Consider the following 25,840-nt stretch of genomic DNA (forward strand, 5'->3'; position numbering starts at 1 on the left):
TAACAAGTTCAATTTCTTAAATGCATGAACTGTTTTAATGTTGTTTTTTTTGACAAGCAACCATTAACAAAATGTACAAAAAACAAGAAATCTTTTCAAAGAATATATGCAGACATCCTTTTAAACTACAAAACAGCTTATCAACATTAGACTGCAATTTACTTTAGGTAAAGACGCTCGAAACAGTGGCTGAGAGCTCATGTTTGATTGAAACAGCAGTTCTGAATACTCTGATGATGTATTCACTCTGTAGCCTACAGTATAGACAGGTCACACTGTAAACCAGAGCTATTTTCGCTACAGACAAAAAAGCTTTATTTGTGTTTTTTTCCATTTCCCCCCCATAACTTTCCTATGCCAAAACAAGAACATTTCATATGAAATCAAAACAGGTTTCATCCACATTTAAACCAACTAAAAAAGGAATTGATCTGATAACCACACCATGTTCTTCACCTTTAAAAATAATGATTACAGGACTACAAGTACCAGAATGCATTGTGATACAAGCAGGAAAACAACAACAGCAATAGCAAATGGCTGACTTCTCTAGACTTGTTTGACTGCAGAGACTGTCCCATCATTGATCTAGTAATTCAAGGGTCTACATTATAATTTCATATCACATATGAATAATTTCTGCTGCTTTTTTGAAAAGTAAAGTAAAAAATAACATGGAATAAAGTAAAATATAAAAGTTGTATTTAGCGAACTTTTTAAAAAAATGGTTGTTTATTTCTGAGTTTCTGCGGATGTTGTAGGCCAGCTCTCTGTGTAACGTCATGATCATGAGGAGCGTTCTATCACAAAGCCACAAAGTGCTCCTCATACATACACTTCGGTCCCCGTCTTTTCTTCTCATTTCTTTCTTCTTCATGAAACAGAAGAGTCCATTTTGTGAGCGAAAGTGCTACTGAGATTCCAAACTCCTAGTATTTTGGGGGCCATCCATTTCCCCATTGCTGTCCATGGAGGCCCGGGTCCCTTAGGTTGCACAGTGCATGGGGAGTTCACATTGTCCATTATCTCAATCTCTCGGGAAAAGTCCCAGCGGCCCACAGCCGTAGTAGTGGGACTGAGACAAGGGGACCTGACATAGCAATGGGCATGTGTCACACAGCAAAAAAAACGTCACGCGGTGAAAACTCACATTCAGAGCATGAGAGAGACAGAGAGAAGGGCTAGAGAGAATGCTAGAGAAGAAAACGTGGGAGAATGAGAGGAAGGAAGGATGGGGAAACAAAAAGCAAAACCTGAAATTCACAAAACACTTCACCACTACAGGATGTCCCACTTCTACTCAGCACCGCAGCTTGAGACGGAGACTCGTTTTGAATTCAGCACCAGTGGAAAAAAGGCAATTTTTGAAACGGTTCATTTGTTTGTTTTCTTAAGGAACATTCTTTAAAAAAAATCTACACTGCCCTGTCCGTAAGCAGGTTAGCGCTTTTCGGGCATGAATCTTGTACTTGAGGCAGCTCTGCAGAGTGGACACTAGCTGGCACAGCCACAAAGTCATAAAATCAGATTTTAAACCTAACTCTAACCTTACCCACACTGCTAACACTAATCCCTAATCCTAACTTTAAACTGCATTTTAGTTTGAATTTGTACAATACAGCCAATTTTGACTTTGCAGCTGGCCTATCTAAGAGGAAATCGCTCAGTTCTGCCACCAGGACAAGACTCATGGCAAACGTCAAACGTCCGTGATAGGACCCCCATGGCATGATTCGGAGGGTCTACACAGAGCTCTATGGCTGCTTACGACCTCGTTGGATAGCCACAGCGCCGCCATCCCACACCCCTGCCCCCCCCCCTCGTATAAAATTTCAACAAGTGTCTTTGGCAGATTTACAGAAAAGGTCCTTATCTACTCTGGATTGCTACTGCTAGAAATTGCCAGGATATTAGAGACTGGTCAGAGACACACGAGAAGAGAGGAAAGAAGAGAAGAAGAGAGATAGAGAGAGAAAGAAAGACGGTTCAGCTGTGATCTATCGCTGCAGGAGTCAAAGAAAGATACTACGATATAATACACTGTAACAGAATGAACATGTACAGGTGGGACACTATTGGGCATTATCAAAGCACAAAGACTCATAGAGAAACGCAAACAGTCCGAAGATGAACACGAGAGGGTCCTTAAGTGGAGAAGACGTCGCTGTCGACGACAACGGTCACTGTCGATCCATCTGCAATCAAGAAAGGGTGGGAGAGGAGTTCGTCCTCCTTTTAGTTCATTTCAAACCCACCCCCTCCACTTCCTGCACATCCCAGCGCTCCTCGGTAGCTGGGAGGCTGTTTTTGTAAGGTCTTTAAGGGACTCCTTCCTGGTCCCAGGAATACTCCCTTTAATCGCCCACTGGACTTGAGCTGTGTGCTGAGGGTCAGAGGCCAGTGGTCATGAAGCAGGGGTTCCGCTGAGGAGTTGGAGGGAGGAGGGTTCTGGGTGGGTGGGGGAGGGAGGGAGGGGCAGTATGAGTTTACGGTGTCCAGGTGGTGCCTGTCGAGAGGTGGAGGAAAGTGGACCAGTATGGGAGAAGGAGAGGACGGGAGATGGGGAGGAGTCGTGTCACTTTCTCCCTTTATAGGGGGTCAGAGGTGGCAGATTTGAGGGGAAGTCGATTGGGGCTGGGGGTGGAGGGATTCTAGTGGGGGGCTGTTTAATGGGGGTACGGCCTGCGGGCCCAGGATGCTATGAGCAGGAAAGGAGTAGCGTGAGCAGCATTGCTAGCATAAGGGAGAGGCAAGGGGCGGCCATGCAACAGCCACCGGTGCTGTCGTCTGTCAGGAAGGGCTCCGGGGACTCATACACCGAGTCATCTGATAGAGAAAGAGAAAAAGAGGGGGGAGGAGAGAGAGAGAGAGAGAGAGAGAGAGAGAGAGGGAGAGAAAAAGAGTGGTTATGCTTCAAACAGGTTCCATTCTAATACAGTCAAATCCTTGTGCAGTTTCAATCTGGCTGTCTCTGGGCTGTGTCAAATCGCTGGGAAAAGCATACATTGATGCCTTTTGGTTATTTTCTTCCCTGTGACCCAGATATGCTCTGTCAATAGTCATACATACAACTGTAATGTTGTTTACACCTCTCACGTTGACTGTCATCTCCACAGTTGGCATGCAGGAGCAGAGTGAGACGCTCTACGTGTTGTTGACAGGTCTCCGTTGGGAGCCTCGTCTTGAAGACACGAGTCACACTGATGGAGCCAATCAAACAATGCGTGGGGCCTAAACACTGCTTTGGCATATGGTGCACATTTTAGGACATCTGAGGTCGAGGCTTGACAATAGAGGATTGACTCAAGGAGAGTTGAGGCGTGAGGCTGACAGTGTCCTCAAATGTACTACGTACAGGCGTATGAAACGTGAGCTACAACACCTCGGCTCTCTCTCCCTTGAGCAGGTCTATTTAACATGACTTTAATAGCTTTCTGATTTTGGATGCCTTGACTAAATATTAAAGAGTAGGCTGTTTCCATTCCGCCAAAATACATTAAAAAGGGGGGTTTCTGGGGGAAAAAACAAGGTTAACCCCCGTCTCCCAAACAAGATTAGGGATTTTACCCTCTCAGAGCAGATGGAAAATAAACAGCCACACCAGACTTAGGGAGAGGAATTATGGTAATGGTTTGGGCCGAGGCTGGCGTGAGGCTAGGCCAGGTTGTTTTGGATAATAAAGGCCTTAAACAGACAGGTCCCCGCATTCTCCGCCATACTGCAATTGTAAATATGCACATATATATTTCACAATCTCCAATCCACACAGGATCCGTTCGGGCCTATGGAAATGCAATTCCCAACTTCAGAGCGAATCCACACCCGAAATCCACCCGTAAATCCTGATTTAAACCATAGTATCAATTAAATGCGTTTCTCCTCGAGATATTCAAATAGCGAGAGTGGTGCATATTATTTGTGCGGACAAGCTTTTGTTTTAAGAAAGAGCCAGAGCTTGCAAGAGCAATCCTCAGTCATAGCATCAAATGGCTTTCAGGGATACTGTTAGTGTAGATCAGGGGCATAGGTATGGGTGGGCCTGGGTGGACGCAGGCCCCCCAGCTGGGGAGCTAGGCCCTGCCAGGCCCATCCAATCATTGGCCCATCCAAATTCCTGCAGGCCCAACCACCAATTAATTTCTGGTTACACCCCTGGTGAATATACTGTAAATGGACTTGTGGGATTGCTAACTGTCGAGGGATACGTGAACATTTGTTGATGTCTAACGTCCGTGACCTGACGGGTGACTGAACAGTCGTTTCAAAAACGACTAAGAGAAACAAATCAGTTCATTTGACTGTGAAACACGCTGGTAAAAACAAAGCAAAATAGCAATCAATCATCAGCTATTGTTTGGTTACAAACTACAGTATTCTTTGTCGTTTTTGAAAAGTGTACTATTATAAATGTTGAGGTAACTGGATTGTGCCTATAGCATTAATATTAACTATGACTTTTACTTACCATATACAATTGAATTCCATCCGTTCAAACAATATATCTTAATTATACTATACTGCACAGGGAGGGAAAAAGTAGGCAAAAATGCTGTCATGCTAATATGCCGTAGCACCAAAGGAAACTGACAATTGAAACACTCCGTAATAGACAAACTGTATGACTTTCAATTTACATATAATTGTTTTAACTGCCCTGTGAAATTGATCATCTCTAACATGTTTATTCACAATTATACAGAGATAATGGAATAGCACACCCAGTCGGGTTAAATTCCAAATGAAAATCACCAAACTAGAGCTCAGGGATATTACTGCAAATAACACCGTTCCAAATATTGACACAGTAGTCTGAGCTGTGAAGGGAGTTTAATACCTTTCATTCTCCATAGGCTTTGTACAAATAGCTTGAAACGAATGAATGCCTTCTGTGAGCCGAAAGAACGTACGTCTTGCAAGCGGACCACTCTTTCTTTGGGCTCTAACTGGCCATGTCTCTGCCGCCTTTAAAAAGCGACTTGATAAACAAACAGTTGGTAAAGAAACCTCTCCATTCAAATCTCGACAACAATGCTTATGGAAAGGCATAGGTCCACAACAGTGTATGAGCCCGGGAAAAATGCTGTACCTTTTGTGGGTGCTTCATAATTCCTCCGTAATGACCCGGATGGTTTTGCAACATAGGAACATTTTTTTACGTGTATAACACTACAGTGCAACCTGCGGAGCTCTACTACATTAAGTTGTCGTTTTAAAAGAGCACTGGAGAACGTCACCTCGCACATAAAGCTGGTCTGAGGTTAAGTCAACTTTAAACCCCATTTTTAAATGGCTAATACCTGCTCCGGTGCCTGCCGCTGCTGTGACTTGTAAAACCCCAAAACAGATCCCTATGGGACGCCACAGCATCAAGCTTCGGACGAATGATGACTAGGCGGATGTCAGCGTTTGGATTGTTATCTTGACCTTGTCAGATGAATTATGTCCACCAGACTGTGCCCAGAGGGCAGCAGCATGTACCTCTGACTGCAGTGTGTGTGTGTGTGTGTGTGTGTGTGTGTGTGTGTGTGTGTGTGTGTGTGTGTGTGTGTGTGTGTGTGTGTGTGTGTGTGTGTGTGTGTGTGTGTGTGCGCGCGTGCTTAACTGGGATCCTAAGCAGTTCTGAACAGGAGTCTGGATGATAGTGTGCTGAGCAAAGACAGAGACGGCGAAGGTTTACCCTTATCAATCAAGAAGCAGAGGGCTTTGCAGGTTAGGCTCCGACCACCCTCAGCGGGGTCACTAACAACCGGATTTATCCAGTTTTCAGGGGAAATGGAAGAGAGCCTGTGACGAGACTTCCTCTTTTGAACGTAAACAAGGCGACACCATCTTAACTCCTCCTCCACACTTACTGGATTGGCTGAAGAGTGCAGAAGAGAACCTCCCCCGACAGTTTTTTCTCTCCTGTCAGGACCAGAATGTCCCGCTCTGATGTATCTTTTACGCCTGCTACTTTAGGTTCTGTTTGTCTTCCTTCCCTGGGTTAATATGGGCTCAGAATGAGAGATTTGTGGGACTGCTGAGAAAACAATTGCATGACAGTTTACACATTTTATAACCTAACGTAGCCGCCAGCTGCCCAGTGACACGGGCCTACCAGACGAGCTAAATGACTTTTGTGCGTGCTTCGAGGCAAGCAACACTGAAGCATGCATGAAAGCACCAGCTGTTCCCGGACGACTGTGCGATCACACACTCAGTAGCCGATGTGAGTAAGACCTTTAAACAGGTTAACATTCACAAGGCCGCAGGACCAGACAGATTACCCGGACATGTACTCCGAGCATGCGCTGACTAGCTGGCAAGTGTCTTTACTGACATTTTCAACCTGTCCCTGACCGAGTCTGTAATACCAACATGTTTCAAGTAGACCATCATCTGCCACTCTGATCCTCAACACAGGGCCCATCAGGGGTGCGTGCTCAGTCCCCTCCTATACTCCCTGTTCACCCATGACTGCATGGACAAGCATGACTTCAACACATTAAGTTATTAAGTTTGCTGATGACACAACAGTGGTAGGCCTGATCACCGACAACGATGAGACAGCCTATAGGGAGGAGGTCAGAGATCTGGCAATGTGGTGCAAGGACAACAACCTCTCCCTCAACGTGATCAAGACAAAGGATATGATCATGGACTACAGGAAGAGGAGGGCCGAGCATGCCCCCATTCTCATCGACGGGACTGTAGTGAGCAGGTTGAGAGCTTCAAGTTCCTTGGTGTCCACATCACCAATGAACTGTCATGGTCCAAACACAAAAAGATAGTCGTGAAGAGGGCACGACAACGCCTATTCCCCCTCAGGAGACTGAAAAGATTTGGCATGGGTCCTCAGATCCTCAAAAAGTTCGACCTCTGCACCATCGAGAGCATCCTGACTTTTTACACTGCTGCTACTCTCTTTTTATAATCTATGCATTGTCACTTTAACTCTACCTACATGTACATATGTACCTCAGTTACCTCGACTAACCTGTGCCCCTGCACCCCTGTATATAGCCTCGTTACTGTTATTTTACTGTTGCTCTTTAATTATCTGTTGTTTTAAAAAAATGTATTTTTATTGTTTACTTCAGTTTTTTTAGTAAATACTTTTTTTGTTGTAAAGATTTTTACTCAAAACTACATTGTTAGTTAAGGGCTTGTAAGTAACCACTTCATTGTGAGGTCTACCTACACCTGTTGTATTCGGCGCATGTGACAAATACAATCGGATTGGATTTGATTGAAAAGAAACACCTACAACTAAACACCCCACATTCTGGTCAACAATCCAGTAAATGTGGAGGAGGATTATAAAATGGGGGTGGTCGCCTCGTTAATATTCCGGATGGAAACAACCGTGCCATAGCTAGCTGCTCGCCGGATATTAACTAACGTCACCAGGCTGTAGACAGCGAGATGCACGTGCCAAAAGTTGCATCACAGGAGCTCCTCTTTTTCGCCTGATTGGTTGATTTGAACTGGTGCACATTTCATAGTGGAGTGCTCTCCAAGTGCTCGGAGAGTGTTGTAGGAAAACTGAACTAAGACAATTGCCTTGCCTGTTTGGTAAAACTTTGAACCATCTGTGTGATAAATGAACCCGTCAATTTATTTGTAGACATTAATACTTGTGGATGCCCATAGAACAATTTAATGCACGAGATGGGTGTGATGGAGAGCTCTACAACCTCATATAATATGTTACTGTCTCGTTTGCTGACTAGGCCCATTGTTAACGCGGCAAAGTTATCGGCAAAGTTACAAATGTAAGGTTTTTATTCTGAAGGAAGGCTAGTGTTACCAAACTTGAGTGTAAGCAATTTCACACGACATTCCCTGAAGACTGGATAGAGAGAAAAAAAAGACTCACTTGTGGGCTTGACATAGACTTTCAACTTCAAGCAGGGTTTACCGACAAGGTTAGGGTGTGGAGACGCTGGAACGAGAGAGAGAGAGAGAGAGAGATAGAGAGAGAGAGAAAGAAAGAAAGAAAGAGAGAACGAGAAATACACACAAGCACATGTTTGTTAATGAATAACACATTCAGCAGCATTTTTCTTGTCAGATCTCAGAGAAAATAGCTCAAACTACACTGGCTGGGACAGATGGTACGTATGTTCCATTAGAGGGCTATAACTGAAATGTCCACCCTCAATGGGCCGAGATTTCACAGAGGTGATCCATCAGGCACTCATTTCAGTCAACTTTCAATCTCCCCGCAAATGCATCCAACCCTATTTTAAAAGCAACCCAGCTGAGGGCCAGGGTGCAATTGTGGATGATAGCCTGTGAAAAACGGCGGCCATCTTGGTAGTAGAATTTGGGGGCCAGAAGTCAAGTTTGTCACACCTGAGGAGTTTTTGACCCGTCTTCTTGTGTGACCCTGTCCCTCTGACATTGCCACCAGAGTTGGAACTCGGAAGGCCTCAGTGACCAGGTGCTGTGTGTGCAGAGACGTTAGCGTGGCTCGCTAATCCCTTAGCAGGCTGTTACTGTGAATGGGAGTGCTAAAGAACAAAACTCCACGACTCCACGATCCAAGTGTCTCAGTGTACTCACACAACATATGGCTCAGTGAGGGAAAACAACAACTCCATGCAACCACTGATATGCTAATAGCATCACTAGAAAGAACCAGTGAGAGAAGCAGAAAGAGACTTTGGGCGTAGTGCTGCATTCTTAATTAACCTTGAAAATGCATTTTTTTCTGTCAAAAGTGTAGTCTTTTGTGACCAAAATTGAAAACAGTACTTTCCTAATTTAACCATGGCAAATTATGTTTCATTTTGTCTCTCGGGAATCCCAAAAAAAAGAACACCGATTTTTGTTGCCATTAAAAACAAATATCAGGCACCAAAATGGCCACTCTCCTGCAACAGCATTTTTGGTAATTGGTCTTTTAAAATGGCTCCGTATTTGGTGGGGTAAATGCCCGGAATGCTGCACATAGATTATAGTCTAGACAGAATAACATGAAGCCAACTAAAGACACACAAACAACACACTGACATAGCACACATCCACAAAACACATATAGTGCATAAATGCAAAGGCATCTGTCACTTATTCCTCTCTCTAAACATTATTCTTCTAACCTAACTTGAGACTTCCATTTACATGTGTGTCTATGTGCGTGTTTCTAGTTGGGGTGTGGGGTGTGTGTGTGTGTTTTCTTTGGGTTTGCGTTTGAGTGTGTGTATTTGGTATTTGCACGAGTGCACATGGGGTGGGCATTGTTATTGGTGGTGGCAGTGACTGAGCAGTCACAACTCTGTGTGTGTGTGTGTGTGTGTGTGTGTGTGTGTGTGCGTATGGAGATGCAGAAGCATAGAATTCTCCAAAACCACTGCCTGATAGGGCTCTGTGCCACCACTAACCCATCACGTCTGGGAGTTGGGGGTAGGGAGGTCACATTAGGGGTGATGGACGTGCCCCTTTGTTCACAGATAACCAAACTAAGCCCCCTTTTACCCCGGTAACTCCCCACACCCGACTTCTCAAGCATCCCCCTTTGCCCTAACACTCCAGGGGCCATGACAGCTACAATATTGGTAGTAGCCAAATCATTTTCTAAGGGAGGGGAGAAAAAAAGGAGTGCTGAATGGCGGGGCAAACTGCTTCCCAGCCTCGGCTGCTGTTGGGGACAAAGGGCCACACAATGCGGGGCCTGGCTAGGAGCTACGGGGCGGAGTACATTAAAAACAGCTCAGGACGGGGAAGAATCATCAGACACTGAATGCTAACTTTGAACTGGCTTTTCTTTTTGTTGCCAGTCCTCTGTCTCCCCTCCACTCCTCCATTCCAGAAGTGACAACATCCCGCAGAGTATAATAAGTCGAGGGACGCCCCACTGGTTAGGAGGGGGATGTTTAGACATTGTAGCACCTCCCCCCCCCCTTCCACTCTTTTCCCTCAGCCTAAATACCTTTCCATCACCCAGAGGATAATAAGCATTGAAATATATACCATATGTTGGAGGGGCGGCATCCATACACATTGCAGTGAGTGACGGGCCAGGGGGGCTGGGTTGAGGTATAGAGCCGCCCTATATGTGGTCCCCGGCCCTGATCTTGTCACACAGGGGTGCTGTCGAAATACTGTCACAACTGGTCCCTGCGAGTTATGGATTTATAGTCTGGCAGGCTACAGTACTGTACACACACTTCCACTTCTTAGAAATGTCGTCATGAAAAGCTTTCTAAAAACATTATATTTTTTAATATTTTAAATATATAAAGTAAAAAATATACAATACCATATTGTACAGTTTGGGTGTGTCATATCATAGTGGCAAATACAAATAATTATACTCTTATAACGCAAAATTTCTTGTCTTTGTGATTTAAGTTGGGCATTACCAACAACAGATGGCAGTGAACAGCTAGAAATGATGAGCTGCTGAGTAGCACTGTGCTTTAAAATGATCCTGATCTCTCCTCATCTCCCTTCACATCACACACGAGTCATGTGCTGTGTGCCGAATCAATCTTAGAAGTGCTGTCTGTCGTGTGCCTGTCTTTCTAGCCGTTCGGTCCGCCACAGGATTTAGCATCACAAGGCGGTGTCACCTTTTCTCCTGTGGGCTAAGTGGCATCCCCCTAGCAACACAAGGGCACACACAGAGAGAATTAGAGCAACCCAGTTCTTGAGTTTTATTAATATAACATGAAAAGTCCTCATCTTACACCCAACCCTGAAATTCACTGTATTTTTTTTAGGTTCTAAAGTTTTTCCTCTTTTGGAAAAACCAAGGGAAAAGATGAACTAGAAGGAGCGAGAGGGGGCACAGACAGAGGGGAGGGGAGAAAACAAAACAAAAAAGGAACAGAAATTGCCTCATTAATGCATCCGGCATGCCGCTCTGAGCCTTTTCCCTGCCTGTGCCCAGCAGGGGGCCTTTTCATCAGACCAAAGGACACCTTTCACAGGGCCATTAGCAAAACGGGGACAGACGCACCCTGGCAAACCCACGCCTGTCCTGTCATGCTCATGGACACACCGCACCGGGAATGGAATGGACCACGGGGGGACGGCTCCGACGGAGGGGAAATGGGAAGCGGCGTGCGCGCCGCGACCTTGAAAGTGAAGTGGGCGTGGAGCGTCCAGTAGGCAAGGTGTCAGGCCTGTCTGGAGAGCACGCCACCCTGGCCGCTTTCAACCCACCGCACCACTAATGGCTTTCAGCACCTCACGTCCAAAAAATGGTAATGACCACGGTCCGGAGCCAGAAGGACACAATTACCCCCATCAAGTTCCCTCGGCTAAATATGATTTGACCAATCAGCATAATTTGAGGTGTTCCGCATGAGGGCGCCGCTAACTGGTCTTGCACCGATCTCACCCTGTGAAGCTAAGCACCCAGCTAATAGCTCGCTTGCCATTTGACAAATTGACATTTTCATCAAGGGGTGGAAGGAGATGGGATGCGCCAGGGTGCCACACAAAAGGATGTCAGGTCAGGCAAAAAACACGCGGACGGACAAGTCAACCGGAAGCCGGAGATAAACGATTTGTCCGGGGCTCCCCTCTGGTTTGGCTGCTGAATGTTGTGATTGGTAACAGTGCGCCTGTTTAGTTACAGGCTATGGCTTTAGTTCACGGTCCGTGGTTTACCTGGAATTGACATTGTAACAGCACAATGACATCGCTTTTGCCTCAATAACTATCTTTTTGTTTTCATTCAATCAATTAGCGCAAGGAACCATAAATTGGAACCATCTGGTTCACAATTATATTGAATTACCTCAAATAAATACCAGTTAACAATTATCTAGTAAATACAAGGACATGTGGGTTTGAACAGCCCGTTCCTGGTTGGTTCCTAGCCTTGGCACCCATCCATGGCAGAAAAATGACACCACCACGCAAAGCCTATTAATTAAACCCCTACCGCTATTGTGGCTTCCTCCCCCGCTTCCCACCAAATTGGATCAAATCATCCTTCAAACAACCCAAAAAACGAACATGTACAACCCAAATGACATTCCCTGATATTCCCTGATAACTAAAGAGCGATGGGTTGACAGCGCTGAATATTCTTGATGGGTCACAACTGTGTCTGTTTTGTGTGGTCAGTGGGGGGGTCCAAAGTCATTTCTACTTGCATATTTTATTTCTCTACCTTACTTGGGGACATAACCAGTGTGGGGGGTGAATAAAAGGGTGTCACAATATGGGGTCTGATAAAGATTTCTATTGGCTGAAGTTAATCCTTCACCAGAAGCCTGACTGGTCCTGACTTGAATGCAGCCAATAGCTAATAGCCAATTAGATCCATGTTACTAGGCCATGTGACCCATCGGCTAAGAAGCAAGGTTCTTCATAATCTTGGTGCTAAGGACCAGTACACAGGGGTGCACATTCTTTGTTCCAGTCAAGCACTTACAGACCAGACTCTCCTAATCATCAAGTCCTTGATCAGCCAAAGAAGGTGTGTCCGTGCCGGGCAATCAGTTCTACCTGAAACCTCAAATAGCATGTATCTGTAAGGCAGCTGTGTGTGTGTGTGTGTGTGTGTGTGTGTGTGTGTGTGTGTGTGTGTGTGTGTGTGTGTGTGTGTGTGTGTGTGTGTGTGTGTGACATTCGTCCATGTGACAACTTTTCCACTTACAGATATAGTAATACTCGTGTCCCGGCCGGAACTCGAAGCCTAGTGAGAAGGGGGTGAAGAGCTGGAACTTCTCAGAGAACTTGAGCGGTCCGTTGGGGCTCTGTGGCCGGTTGCACTCCCAGCGCTTGAATCCCTTCATGCGGTGGTCGCAGGTGGTGTAGCCGTCGTAGTTGACCATGAAGAGGATGTAACGCTCCATGCGCTCCAGGGGGAGCGGGTCCTCGTAGTGGGGGCAGTAGATGTCCAGGTAGTCATTGATGGCCACCTCCACGGTGTACTCCCCATGGAGAAACCTGCGGATGAGACAGGACAAGTATGGTGTGTCTGAGGAGAAATTACCACAACAGATAAGAAATAGAATGGCATTTCGCTGACACTTTTTATCCGAAGCAACTCAAAACAGACTTGGATCTACAATAGACCTGGAACCCAAAACATCTCCACAACGAACAGCAATGGCGATCGTTTTCGTCCAACTTGTGCAGCGGATACAGACAGCTGAAGATAACTCAACATGATGCTACTATTCTATATGGATGAAGGCGCTAGGCGAGGAGGACGAGGAAGAGAAGGAGAACGGGAGCAGGAGGGGAAGAGGGCCTGGAGATTGACAGGGGTTTACAGAGTGAGGCCGGCTTCATTAAGCTCTTTCACAGGGCCCTGTCTCTCGCCCAGCTCTGGCTAAATGACTTTGCCGCTCTGGGCAATTTCGATACAAATTGAGCACCTGCACGGTGCCACAGATCTGACCCTTTAATAGCGAAATTCCAGAGAGTGGCGCCGTGTGCGAGTTTACAGGGGGCTATATCGGCAACCCTGCCATAGCTATTAACTGAAACGCAAGGGCTCAAATCACGGCCCAGAAGATGATTGTGTGGTTCCATCTCCACTCGCTCCTTGTCACAGTCCTCTGTCTGGCTCAATCCCATTCCAAATATCCACCCTCCACTTGGATTTTCCCTGGCCGTTTTACAGCTGCAGCTTAAGTGACAAGACGTGTGTCGCGCGCCCCCCCCAGTGGAACCGGATTTGATCTCTTCCACTCTGAAGAGCATAACGGGAATGTGATTTGACGGGCTTTCTGACTGAGGAGGTCTAAAAATGCTTTGATGCCTCCTGCCTCTGTTGACACACCTGCCCCTAGACCTAACGCAGTTAATGCTGAGACCATAACCTAATGCCTATTCTAAATCGCCATGAACAAATCATAGATAATCACAAATTCAATGGTTTTACAGGTGGTTTACAGATAGGAACCGTTTCTTTAAGTGTGAAATTTGATCTTGGTGTGCGCACTACATAATTGCGGGCCGTTGTGTTTCATAATTAGCCACACATAACTCTAACGCCAATATGAGAGGTTTGACACACTGACCACAAATTCACAGGCTGACCCCCGAATAGGTCACCCCCAAACAGTCCCCCTTGGACGGAGCGTCACTTCTCCCTCGACTGTCCTTATCAGTCGCGCCATGAGTGAGATCCTCAAAGAGGCCCGTAATCCTTCACAGGGCTCTGGTGGGAAGGCCATTTTGCGTCTTGTTGCGATAAACCATAGCACAAACACCAGCCATGTTGGTGGAAGCCCGCCAGATCGACTGTAGCTCATTGGCTCAGCGTAGGAAAGCACGGGGCAGAGGGAGCCAGGATGGGGGTGCGAGGTTATGAAGGGGGAGTGGTGGGTTCAGGCAGACCTGGCATCAGATGACAGCTAATCTGGGGGGTTGTCAGAAGGGCCCGGGTCCACATCCAGCTGCAGTGTAAGGATCTTCTCCACCCCCCCCCACTACCCCTCCTGCCCCCGCCCTCTGCTGCCCCCTGCCCCCAGTCGCTTATCGCACCAGACCAGAGATCAACCCCTTCCCTTCTCTCTGTGTGAGCTTGCCCGGGCTCTCTTTCCCGCATACCACTTTGTTCTCCGGTCATCATATCAACACCCCGATGAAACAGGCATGCATTTTGTGAACACAAGTCACCCTCCCGCTTCTCCACAACAGCCTCTCCTCTCCTCATTTCCTAACTTCTTGGCTCCTCTATCCCCCCCCCCACACACAGAAAAATAGTGAATCTAAATAAGAATTAAGTCGGCGCAGCCCTCACATCTGATGTAATCTCCGAGCGGAGAGAGCATTGAGAGACTTCATCCAGTCTTGACGAGGTTCATCTTCAATTATGGACTGCCAGAGCTTATGTTAGTGTGTGTGTGTGTCTGAGCGGCCGAGGAAACAGGGGGACAGGGCGCTCCATCTACTACTCCTCTTCCTTCATCTCACTGCATTACTTTTTTTTTTAGGGGGATATCGAAAAGTGCACGGGTTGCACTTCTGTATTACTCCCCTCGGCCAATCAGGCGGCGGTATCCTCACGTGTAACTACGCGGTAACTACGCAGGGAATGTAATAATCCTCCTAAGGCCACGCTGCGGATGTAAACCTGTGGTCTATTAGATGTAATTCTCTTTCCACAAAACATGTATGGGGGGGTCTTAAATGGATACCGCCTATCGTCTCTGCATATTTTCTTTCTATTTTCCCTGAGTGCATGAGGCCATCGCCATCTCGCTTTCAGGATCCAAATAGGGCATTATGTCTCGATAGATCAATACCACCCCCCTGCCTTCTCCCTTCTCTTCCTCTCCCTCACTTCCCGTCGTTCCAGCACCATTGCCAGTCATTAAGGGCCAGTGGATGCAAATCGAGGGAAGGGTTTGATGTGGCAATGCTGCAGTGCTCAGTCTTTGATTGAGCTCCGTGACGTGTTACGTGTTAGTGGAAATGACCTCGTTAGGCAGTCAGGTGGGAGGTGTGGAAGAACATCAGGACAGATCCAAATATCAATAGCAAGGCAGCCAGGGGTGTGTGATGTGTGTGTGTGTGTGTGTGTGTGTTTGTGTGTTTATGTGGATGTAAGGGAGAGCTAATGCATGCAAGCTATTTGTGGTCTTGCAATCAATCACGGCAGTCTTGGCCCGCCCCTCTCCAACTGTCACCTACATGTGGTGATTGGTGGGTCTGGGGGGGAGACAGATTCCACCCTGATGGTTGGCTATGACAGCCTCTAAACATACGCTAGCGCCTGGCCCGGCCTCTTCCCTTCCACACACCAAAAGCATTCTTGCCACATTCTCACTACCCTCAAATCCAACGTGGGCAAGCAAGCCACATGCATGGCGGACATTTTGTAGACCGCCCGGACCATTCCTCGGAGACCAGAAACACATGGTGGTGATTGATCAATTTAGCTTTCAAACTCCGAAAAAAACAGAGGGGACTTTGAAAGTTCCTGGACTTTGAAAGCTTCCAGAGAGTTTCATAGTCTTCGCAATCTGTCTGTCCACCCACAACCCCCTGTGGGAGCTTAATTAATCAGGCCCAATGTTTATAAGTGCATTATAAAGTGTTTATAGCTGGGTGATTTAGGAGGGCCGAACTTTGAAACCGGTCAGGGTTTCTTACGTGGTTTTTTCCGAAGACCACTTCTTCTCTGATTTACTGTCTTGTCAGGCTTGGCAAGGCCCCGGCAATGTGGTTTAACTCGGCCCCACTTTATGACTTCATGGGCTAAATGTTTGTCCGTAACGTTGTCTGCTTTTGAAGCCCTGCATACAGGAAGAAGCCATCAGCAAAGGGAAGATGTCAAAACCAACCAAGGACATCTGACGGGACAGAATGGGTCATTTGGAACGCTAGTCTTAGTTCCTAAGTCTTCACGGGGTGCAAAAAGAGGATGCTGTTGTCTATACTTCAATCAAATGTAGTTAAAAAGAAACTTTCACTGGTATGCAAATTGGGGCGCCATACTTTCATTGTTTAGCGATTATAGTTCATGCTTGAAAGGGATTAAAGACACAGACAACATAAAAAAAATGGTAATTGTGAATTTCAAACCATCTTAAGAAGATACTGTAAGCTGCTGACTTTAAAGCTGAACATGTTATGACAACTTTGTGACCAAATTCTTTCAAGCTTACAGCAGCATCACCCATGGAAGATGTGACCAATCATATCAGACCTTCCTGGTCAACTGGACCAATGAGGTGAAGGGAGTGGAGAGAATGAGAGAGAAAGAGAGAGAGAGGGTACAGTACAGAACAGATCTTTCCCCTTCCAGTATTCCTTTCCCCTCTCTCTCTCTCTTTCTCTCTGCAGGCCATTTCACCTCACCCGGCTAAAAGAAAAAACGTGTTCTCCGTGCCACCTGCTCGACCCGCCGTCAGAAAACTCCAGCTGTGTGTGTGTGTGTGTGTTTGTAGGGGGGACATTATTCTTCAGTTTCAGCCCAGAATACCCGCCTACAGCTACATTTCATGCCCTTAATGCCTGCACCAATATGTATGGAATCTTAAGCCTGACGCTTGCTAAGGAATTGAGCCCTAGCGTTGATTCGTTTGTAGCACTTGTCTTGGAATTCAAGGATCAACAGAAAAACCCAGACCCTGTTAGTTTACATTGCGTAGATTTTGGCTATCGGGACACGTAGTCTGGAGGTCGCCAGGACTGGTATCCTAGACGGCCGCCATTTCATTATTGACACACACCCAAAGCAAACAGGGGAATTTACTCTGCAATTAACGATGACCTGGGCAAGTTGACTTAATACAAACAAATGGACTTAATAACTTGACATTGTTCCTGGACCCCAGGAAGAGTAGCTGCTGCCTTGGCAACAGCTAATGGGGATCCAAAAAAAATACAAAACTACAAACACTTCAAACCCATTTTTCATCTGCACGTAATCTGATTACTATGGAGTCTTGGTCTAAGGCCTAGCTGGCCTGGCCACAGCAACTTCCAATCTAGGATCTCGCTTTATAGTATCCTCACTTGTTTTCTGGAGCGAGTCCAACGCAAGCATGTTAAAATCAGCGATTTTGGTGGAGAGTTTCCGAGGGACAAGTCATGTAACTGAAGTTTCCCTGTGTTTACAACTGAATGAGCTGGACAGTTGATGCTAGGAGGGAGAGAGACAGGAGAGACAGGAGAGGAGCGGGTGCTGCGCTAGGAGGTGGTTGAGAATGGCCCTTTGTGCTCTCACTGAGGCCTGTCTGGAAGCCATTTCCGCGTTTTAGTCCTCCGGTCCGGCCTGCATCTGGAGCCCACCTCTCGCCATGTGGAACATGTTTATTGTTCTTTGTGTCAGGCAGACGCACAGACAGCCCTCCGCTCTCTACTCTCTCTCCCTCTCCCTCCCTTCATCTCTCTGTAATTTCTGCTGTTATTTCAACTCGGCGTACAGCAATTTTCCTATCGAGGCGTTTGCACAAACTTAACCTCCAGTTGGTTTTCGGCCAACGCCGAGGAAAAAGCGCCGCGGCAAAACAAAAACAAACATAAGAGGGAGAAGATTTTGGGGGAGGTGAGGACCCCTCGGGCAGACACAATGTGTGTGTGCAGTGGGAGATGAAAGAGATTGAGGTCTCTGTTTAAAGTTCCTTTATTTCACTCTCTCTCTTTCTCTCGCTCTCTTTCTCTGTGATGTTAGATTTTAGCTGGACAAGCAGAGGTGTGTGTGTATACACTTTCGAGGTCGACCGAATTAATCGGAATGGGCGATTAATTATTTTTTGGACCTCGTTTTTGCCGATTTTTGAACATTTATTTTTTACACCTTTATTTCACTAGGCAAGTCAGTTAAAGAACACATTCTTATTTTCAATGACGGCCTTGGAACAGTGGGTTAACTGCCTTGTTCAGGGGCAGAACGACAGATTTTTACCTTGTCAGCTCAGGGATTCAATCTTTGCAACCTTACGGTTAACTAGTCCAACGCTCTAACCACCTGCCTCACGAGGAGACGCGAATGCAGTAAGAAGCCAAGGTAAGTTGCTAGCTATCATTAAACTTATCTTATAAAAAACTATCAATCAATCATAATCACTAGTTATAACTACACATGGTTGATGATATTACTAGTTTATCTAGCGTGTCCTGCGTTGCATATAATCGATGCGGTGCGCATTCGCGAAAAAGGACTGTTGTTGCTCCAACGTTTACGGTTAGGTACACATCAATGCCTTTCTTAAAATCAATACACAGAAGTATATATTTTTAAACCTGCATATTTTGCTAAAAGAAATCCAGGTTAGCAGGCAATATTAACGAGGTGAAATTGTGTCCCTTCTCTTGCATTCATTGCACGCAGAATCAGTGTATATGCATCAGTTTGGGCCGCCTGACTCATTGCGAACTAATTTGCCAGAATTTTACGTAATTATGACATAACATTGAACGTTGTGCAATGTAACAGCAATATTTAGACTTAGGGATGCCATCCTTTAGATAAAATACGGTACGGTTCCGTATTTCACAGAAAGAATTAATGTTTTGTTTTCGAAATGATAGTTTCCAGATTCGGCCATATTAATGACCTAAGGCTCGTATTTCTGTGTGTTATTATGTTATAACTAAGTCTATGATTTGATAGAGCAGTCTGACTGAGCGATGGTAGGCAGCAGCAGGCTCGTAAGCATTCATTCAAACAGCACTTTCATGCGTTCTGCCAGCAGCTCTTCGCAATGCTTCAAGCATTGCGCTGTTTATGACTTCAAGCCTATCAACTCCTGAGATTAGGCTGGTGTAACCGATGTGAAATGGCTAGCTAGTTAACGGGGTGCGCGCTAATAGCGTTTCAAACGTCACTCACTCTGAGACTTGGAGTAGTTGTTCCCCTTGCTCTGCATGGGTAACGCTGCTTAGAGGGTAGCTGTTGTCGATGTGTTCCTGGTTCGAGCACAGGTAGGAGCGAGGAGAGGGACGGAAGCTATACTGTTACACTGGCAATACTAAAGTGCCTATAAGAACATCCAATAGTCAAAGGTATATGAAATACAAATGGTATAGAGAGAAATAGTCCTATAATTCCTATAATAACTACAACCTAAAACTTCTTACCTGGGAATATTGAAGACGCAAGGAACCACCAGCTTTCATATGTTCTCATGTTCTGAGCAAGAAACTTAAATGTTAGCTTTCTTACATGGCACATATTGCACTTTTACTTTCTTCTCCAACACTTTGTTTTTGCATTATTTAAACCAAATTGAACATGTTTCATTATTTATTTGAGGCTAAATTGATTTTATTGATGTATCATATTAAGTTAAAATAAGTGTTCATTCAGTATTGTTATAATTGTCATTATTACAAAAAAAAAATTGTCCGATTAATCGGTATCAGCCCTTTTTTTGTCCTCCAATAATCGGTATCGGCGTTGAAAAATCATAATCGGTCGACCTCTAGTACGCTTGCACGTGTGTGTGTGTGTGTGCCTCTGTGTGTGGGCTATAATTATCTGCACCATGCTCTACCTTCAGTATGGCCTGAATTAACCATGAGCCGGTGTTTGAATCCACCCCCTCTTAACATGGTGCTCTTTTTTTCCCTCTTTCCCCCATGATGCTCTGCTGCGTAAGGCCTGGGAGAGGAGACGACTATTCTCAGCGCCTCCCTCTCTGCCTCGTAAGCTAATTGCATTTCCATGTCTTTGTCTGTTCCGAAAGAGTGCCGACTCACACTGTGACACCTCGTTTTCAGAGGAGAACCACTGCAGAGCTGCAATACTGTAAAGGTCCACTGTAAAAGTCTACTGTAAAAGTGTGAATAATAATAACATGAAAGGGAATTTACAATGGGGCACTTGAGGAATCTATGATGATGGAGGATAGGTTGTGACTCCAATTTACAGACAATTGAGAGGCTCCAAAAAATACTGGCTAGGTTATTATGCTAAGGCATAATGGTCAAAGAGCTATAGTAATGCTAACCAGTGCTTGAAGTGGACTGAAATAGGTGCAGGGGTGGGTGCCCATTCTTTTTAGGTCCGGGTAGTCATCATGTTTTAGAACTAATTGTCTCCGAGAGGTGCCGGGACTCAAGCAGTAGAACGTTCGCTCACCGGCCCAACTCAATCCCCGGCCCAGTTGAAGTACCACCGCTATCGTAAAATAATCAATAAGGCTCATGGAGCAGAAGATTACCCCGAAGCCACTTTAGGTAAGTGGGACGCATCCCTAATGTTACCACGAAATTACACCGATCAAATCACATGACGACAGCTATGACAGCTCACGACAACATGGCTGACGCCAACGCCACATGTTACCGTTTTCAGCTATGCTCCTCATAACAGTCTAACGACAGTTGCTTTTACGCGAAGGTTGTTTGAGTCATCATGACATGTTATTACACATGTGATGACACCTGTTGTGGCATTCTTCAACCTGCAATACGGGCATCAACTTCAAGTGAGGGCTTTACTGCTCTGAAGGGGAAGAATGCAAAAAAACACCTTGTTTTCTTGATTAAAAAAAGAAATAAAACACATTGCCACCAAGGGAGGTTTCTTAGTACTCGTCCGCCTTCAATTTCTCTTCCCTCTCTCCCCTGTGCTGCCAGCACAGCGAGCTCCCACCTCGACCGCGGTGATAATTGTGGAAGCAATGAGTCTTCGCTAGTAAATGAGACGGCGAAGACACTACTTCTGCATACCTGCTGGCATCTGCTGAGAGAAACTAGGCTCCCTCTTTTCTATTTCACACTCCTCCAGACAAGGGAGGAATAATTACACTTCATCTGATGGGAAACTATTTATCCCCCCACATCCCTCCATCCCGCTCGCAACAGCACACAGCACACAGCAACAGCACACAGCAGAGGCAGCAACAGCACACAGCAACAGCACACTGCAGAGGCAGCAACAACAACGCTGAACACAACAACAACAAAAACTAGAGCACATCTGTGACAGTTTGTGCAATCGAACACCCAGGAGTGGTCTGCACAAGAGGGATGGGAGGAGTGGTGAGTGGGGGGGGCGGTTGAAGACTAATTGGGGATGCTTGAGCACACACACACCTTGGGAGGGAGGCGGCTGACACGCACGCACACACACACACACACACACACACTGCAGCATCCCCCTCACCTGCCAGTATATCACCTCGGGCCAAACACAGGTGATTTAAGGCTAAGTAGCATTTAAATGGCAAATGCAATCCATGCCTTTCAAGACTGTGGGGGACCACTCTTCTTTAGCCCACAGAGTTCCATCAACTCCCCCCCCTCCGCTTGGGAATAATTGGAAGAGAAAGTGAGCGCTCTTCCCAAACGCCAGGCGCATCCCTCGCAGATGGGGCGCAGATCAAAGGGGATGGGTATTGGCAGAGGCATGATAAATTACACTCCCACTAATTCACCACGGACACTCGCTCTGTCCACCGGTTCTTCTGTTGTGGGCTGTTTGGAAAATAGCTCACCCCACTGCTGCAGTGGTCAATGAGTTTACCTCTGCATAGCAGAGACAATGGCTGCGTTCCTGTGTTTTTGCAGTCCTCCACCAGCGAGACCAGACAGAAGCCGCAGGGACAGCATTTCCTTAAAGCACAACCGGAATATATTGAAGGTAGATATACCTGTGAAATTCATTTAAAGCATAGCAAATCCTGTTCCCAAAGCATGACTCCTTTTACCTGTATTGATTGAATAAACAGAAGAAGAAAAAAATATATCCACAGATTCAGTCCCCCCCCCCAAAAAAAATAAGTCTATTACGTTACTATATCTTAAGTTTGCGTCGTCAAATCTGGCACTTTACTGCGGGCCTAAGCCCAGCATTTACTACCTGCAGATGTACAGTATGGCTGCTGGGTTCTTCTGCATAGCACCTGCTCCTATTTTTGCGCCTTCCTTTGTAGTTACACAATTTATGGATCCCAATCTGTTATCTATTTACGATGACAACAGGGATAAAGTAGCGGGACCTTTTACAAGCCGCCAGAGTTATTGGATATTCCTGAGTTGGTGAGTTTAGGGACTGGGGTTTCTATAACCCTTGACTTCAGGAGTAACTGGACCTCTGTCACTGTACCAACGAATCAGAAGTAAAGAGTCGCTGACTGCAGCTACATGAGAACCACACAACGCCAACAAACAAAAACCGTCACAAACTGTCCAGGACACTGCTTTTTTCGACAGAGGAAATTCTATTGTACATGAACCAAGTGCAGGGCTTCGTAATACACCTTCAACACAGACGTGCGGATTAACGAGGCGAAGGAAAAAGTCAATCGAGCTAACGTGGAGTTATTTGTTTTAGGGCAAGACATCAGGCGCCTGTCAAAGGCTTAAGTCAAGATGAAGCATCACAGTCGGTGCGAGTCTCAGGGAAGGACTCCACTGCATTCAACAAGGACATGATTTATGAGGCTTTAAGCTATTTAAACTTGTTTTTTTTTTAAAGGAAAAAGAAAGACGGCAAACTAGATTGTTGACATCATTCGGCCTTGGATAGAGTTTGCATACTAGCTAGCATACTTGACAGACTTCACGTCAAGATGTTTCTATTGTGCCTATCTATCTCCAAGACGCGTGCCGATATAATTTGTCAAGGGAAAACAAATGAAAGTAAGTGGCCCCTACACTGCAATCCACTAGTTCCGAGTTTGGAACAAAACGGTTGGTTCATTGGAGCCTGTCACAATTTGACTGACGGAATAGTCTTGATTAATCATAATTCTAGCCCCCCCCCCCCAAATCCCAAAATCAAAACATGTTCCCTGTGCTCTGAAAACACTCTCGCGTATGACTTTAGGATGGAGAACAAAAAACAAACGCAGGGTTCAAAACCAACTTAACCCCACTAATTCCACCATGTGCATGTGCTCACTTTCATGTTCGACAAAGTGGGGGATTTTATGGCAGCTTAACACATTAAGTCACCTATCATAGAGGGAGTGGAGAAGGTAAATACGGCCTCCATGCAAGACGACATTGACATCCTGTCCTCTAGGGGGTTTGCCGCTAGTGAGATTTTTGTCGGTAGTGAGATCTGCAGGACGCCAATTTCGTCTCGCAGTAAGACGGGGACATCATGCTGGCGAACAGATCACGGGGCGGAGCACACCTGGCTTAGGAGAAGACATCAAAACAAACTAGAGAGGCCCACAACTACTATGTACGCAGATACACTCACTTGTATGCGCACGCGGCGCTTACGGCAAAATCCTGTAAAAGGAAGAAAAGGAGAAACAAAACACGGTCTGTTTTCCTAATTTATCCCTATCAAGTTTCTCCGGGCTCTTTGTGCCATACTGGCTAAGGGGCAGGGGAGGGAGGGGGCTGAGGGGGGGAGAAGAGAAGAAGCATCAAAGCTAAATCAAAATGATAATGATGCCATCCACTTTGGAGTTAAGTGTATCATGCCCCCACCTTCTCCTCGTCCTGCCCTCTGTCTTTTTTAACACCATTAGCAAAGTGCAGGCTAATAGAGTTAGTGAACTAGCACAGTCCAGTGGTGAGGGATTGGGTGACGCTAACAGCCCAGAAGCTCACTCTCCTCCCTGGACTCCCTACTCAACTTGCAAAGTTCCCTCTCCGGGTTCAATTGTTGCCGTGCTATCACATCATTAGTCAAAACTTTTATAACCCCCCCCTACTCGTAAGGGCAGCGGGTCCATTTGCTCAGGCACTACACTCACGATTGCTTTACAAGCCTCAGTTCCAACCAAGCAATGACGTCACACGTTTGTTTCCCTCATACGATGCATTCGGGAAAGTATTCAGACCACTTGACTTTTTCCACATTTGGTTATGACGTTACAGCCTTATTCTAAAATGGATTCAATTGTTTTCCCTCATCAATCTACACACAATACCCCATAATGACAAAGCAAAAACAGGTTTTTAGACATTTTTGCAAATTTGTTAATAAAAATATCACATTTACATAAGTATTCAGACCCTTTACTCTGTACTTTGTTGAAGCACCCTTTGCAGCGATTACAGCCTCGGGTCTTCTTGGGTAAGTTGCTACAAGCTTGGCATAGTCGTATTTGGGGAGTTTCTCCCATTCTTCTTCGCCTATCCTCTCTAAGCTATGTCAGGTTGGATGGGGAGCTTCGCTGCACAGCTATTTAAAGGTTTCTCCAGAGATGTTAGTCCGGGCTCTGGCTGGGCCACTCAAGGACATTCAGAGACTTGTCCCGAACCCATTCCTGTGTTGTCTTGGCTGTGTGTTTAGGGTCATTGTCCTTTTGGAAGGTGAACCTTCGCCGCAGTCTGAGGTCCTGAGTGCTCTGGAGCAGGGTTTCATCAAGGATCTCTCTGTACATTGCTCCGTTCATTTTCCCTCGATCTTGACTAGTCTTCCAGTCCCTGCTGCTGAAAATCATCCCCACAGCATGATGCTGCCACCACCATGCTTCACCGTAGGGATGGTGCCAGGTTTCCTCCAGACATAACGCTTGACATTCAGGCCAAAGAGTTTAATTTTGGTTTCATCAGACTAGAGAATCTTGTTTCTCATGGTCAGAGTCCTTTAGGTGCCTTTTGGCAAACGCCAAGCGGGTTGTCAGGTCACCTCCCGGACCAAGGCCCTTTCCATCCCGATTGCTCAGTTTGGCCGGGAGGCCAGCTCGAGGAAGAGTCTTGGTGGTTCCAAATTTCTTCCATTTAAGAAAGGTGGAGGCCACTGTGTTCTTGAGGACCTTCAGTGCTGCAGAAATGTTTTGCTGCCCTTCCCCAGATCTGTGCCTCGACACAATCTTGTCTCGGAGCTCTACGGACAATTCCTTCGACCCCATGGCTTGGTGTTTGCCCTGACATGCACTGTCAACTGTGGGACCTTATATAGACATGTGTGTCCCTTTCCAAATCATGTCCAATCAACTGAATTTACCACAGGTGGACTCCAATCAAGTTGTAGAAACATCTCAAGGACGATCAATGGAAACAGGATGCACCTGAGCTCAATTTCGAGTCTCATAGCAAAAGGTCTGAATACTTATGTAAATAAGGTATTTCTGTTTTTATTTTGCAAAACAATCTAAAAATCTGTTTTCGCTTTGCCGTTATGGAGTATTGTGTGTAGATTGATGAGGAAAGTTTTATTTAATCCATTTTAGAACAAGGCTGTAACGTAACAAAATGTGTAAAAAAGGAAAGGGGTCTGAATACTTTCTGAATACACTGTAGCAACTGACAATATTGACACATTTTGTTCTATTTTATATGGAGAAATCTTTACATTTCAAAACACGCATATCACACTTTCCATGCACCGACACTTGAGGTCTTTTACATTGATTATTTTACATGCATTCTTGAATAAAAGCCATCTTAGTTTATATTTGAATAATTCCTCTCAAACACACACACCAGGGAGACATTGAATGCCAAAATCTGCGAGGAGCAAGTTGAAAAAAAGACCCTATATCTATGCAGTCCTGAAGACGATACATCATCACAA

General features: G+C 45.8%; 1 protein-coding gene across 2 annotated transcripts in view; it reads right to left on the bottom strand.

The window, feature by feature from the left end:
* Positions 1 to 7: 7 nt before the first annotated feature.
* efna2a (ephrin-A2a) overlaps positions 8 to 25,840 on the bottom strand; it is a 124,399-nt gene continuing 98,566 nt past the window's right edge. Inside the window, exons 2-4 of one of the 2 annotated variants that reach the window (XM_042322000.1) lie at positions 12,599 to 12,891; positions 7,859 to 7,924; positions 8 to 2,826 (exon numbers count right to left, since the gene is read on the bottom strand). In XM_042322000.1, the coding sequence (XP_042177934.1) occupies positions 2,699 to 2,826; positions 7,859 to 7,924; positions 12,599 to 12,891 (487 nt within the window). In that variant the 3' untranslated portion in view covers positions 8 to 2,698. The remainder of the gene's footprint in view (positions 2,827 to 7,858; positions 7,925 to 12,598; positions 12,892 to 25,840) is intronic. The other variant, XM_042322001.1, reaches the window with a different exon arrangement.

Source organism: Oncorhynchus tshawytscha, linkage group LG05 (genome assembly GCF_018296145.1).
Source record: "Oncorhynchus tshawytscha isolate Ot180627B linkage group LG05, Otsh_v2.0, whole genome shotgun sequence".
Classification (NCBI taxonomy): domain Eukaryota; kingdom Metazoa; phylum Chordata; class Actinopteri; order Salmoniformes; family Salmonidae; genus Oncorhynchus; species Oncorhynchus tshawytscha.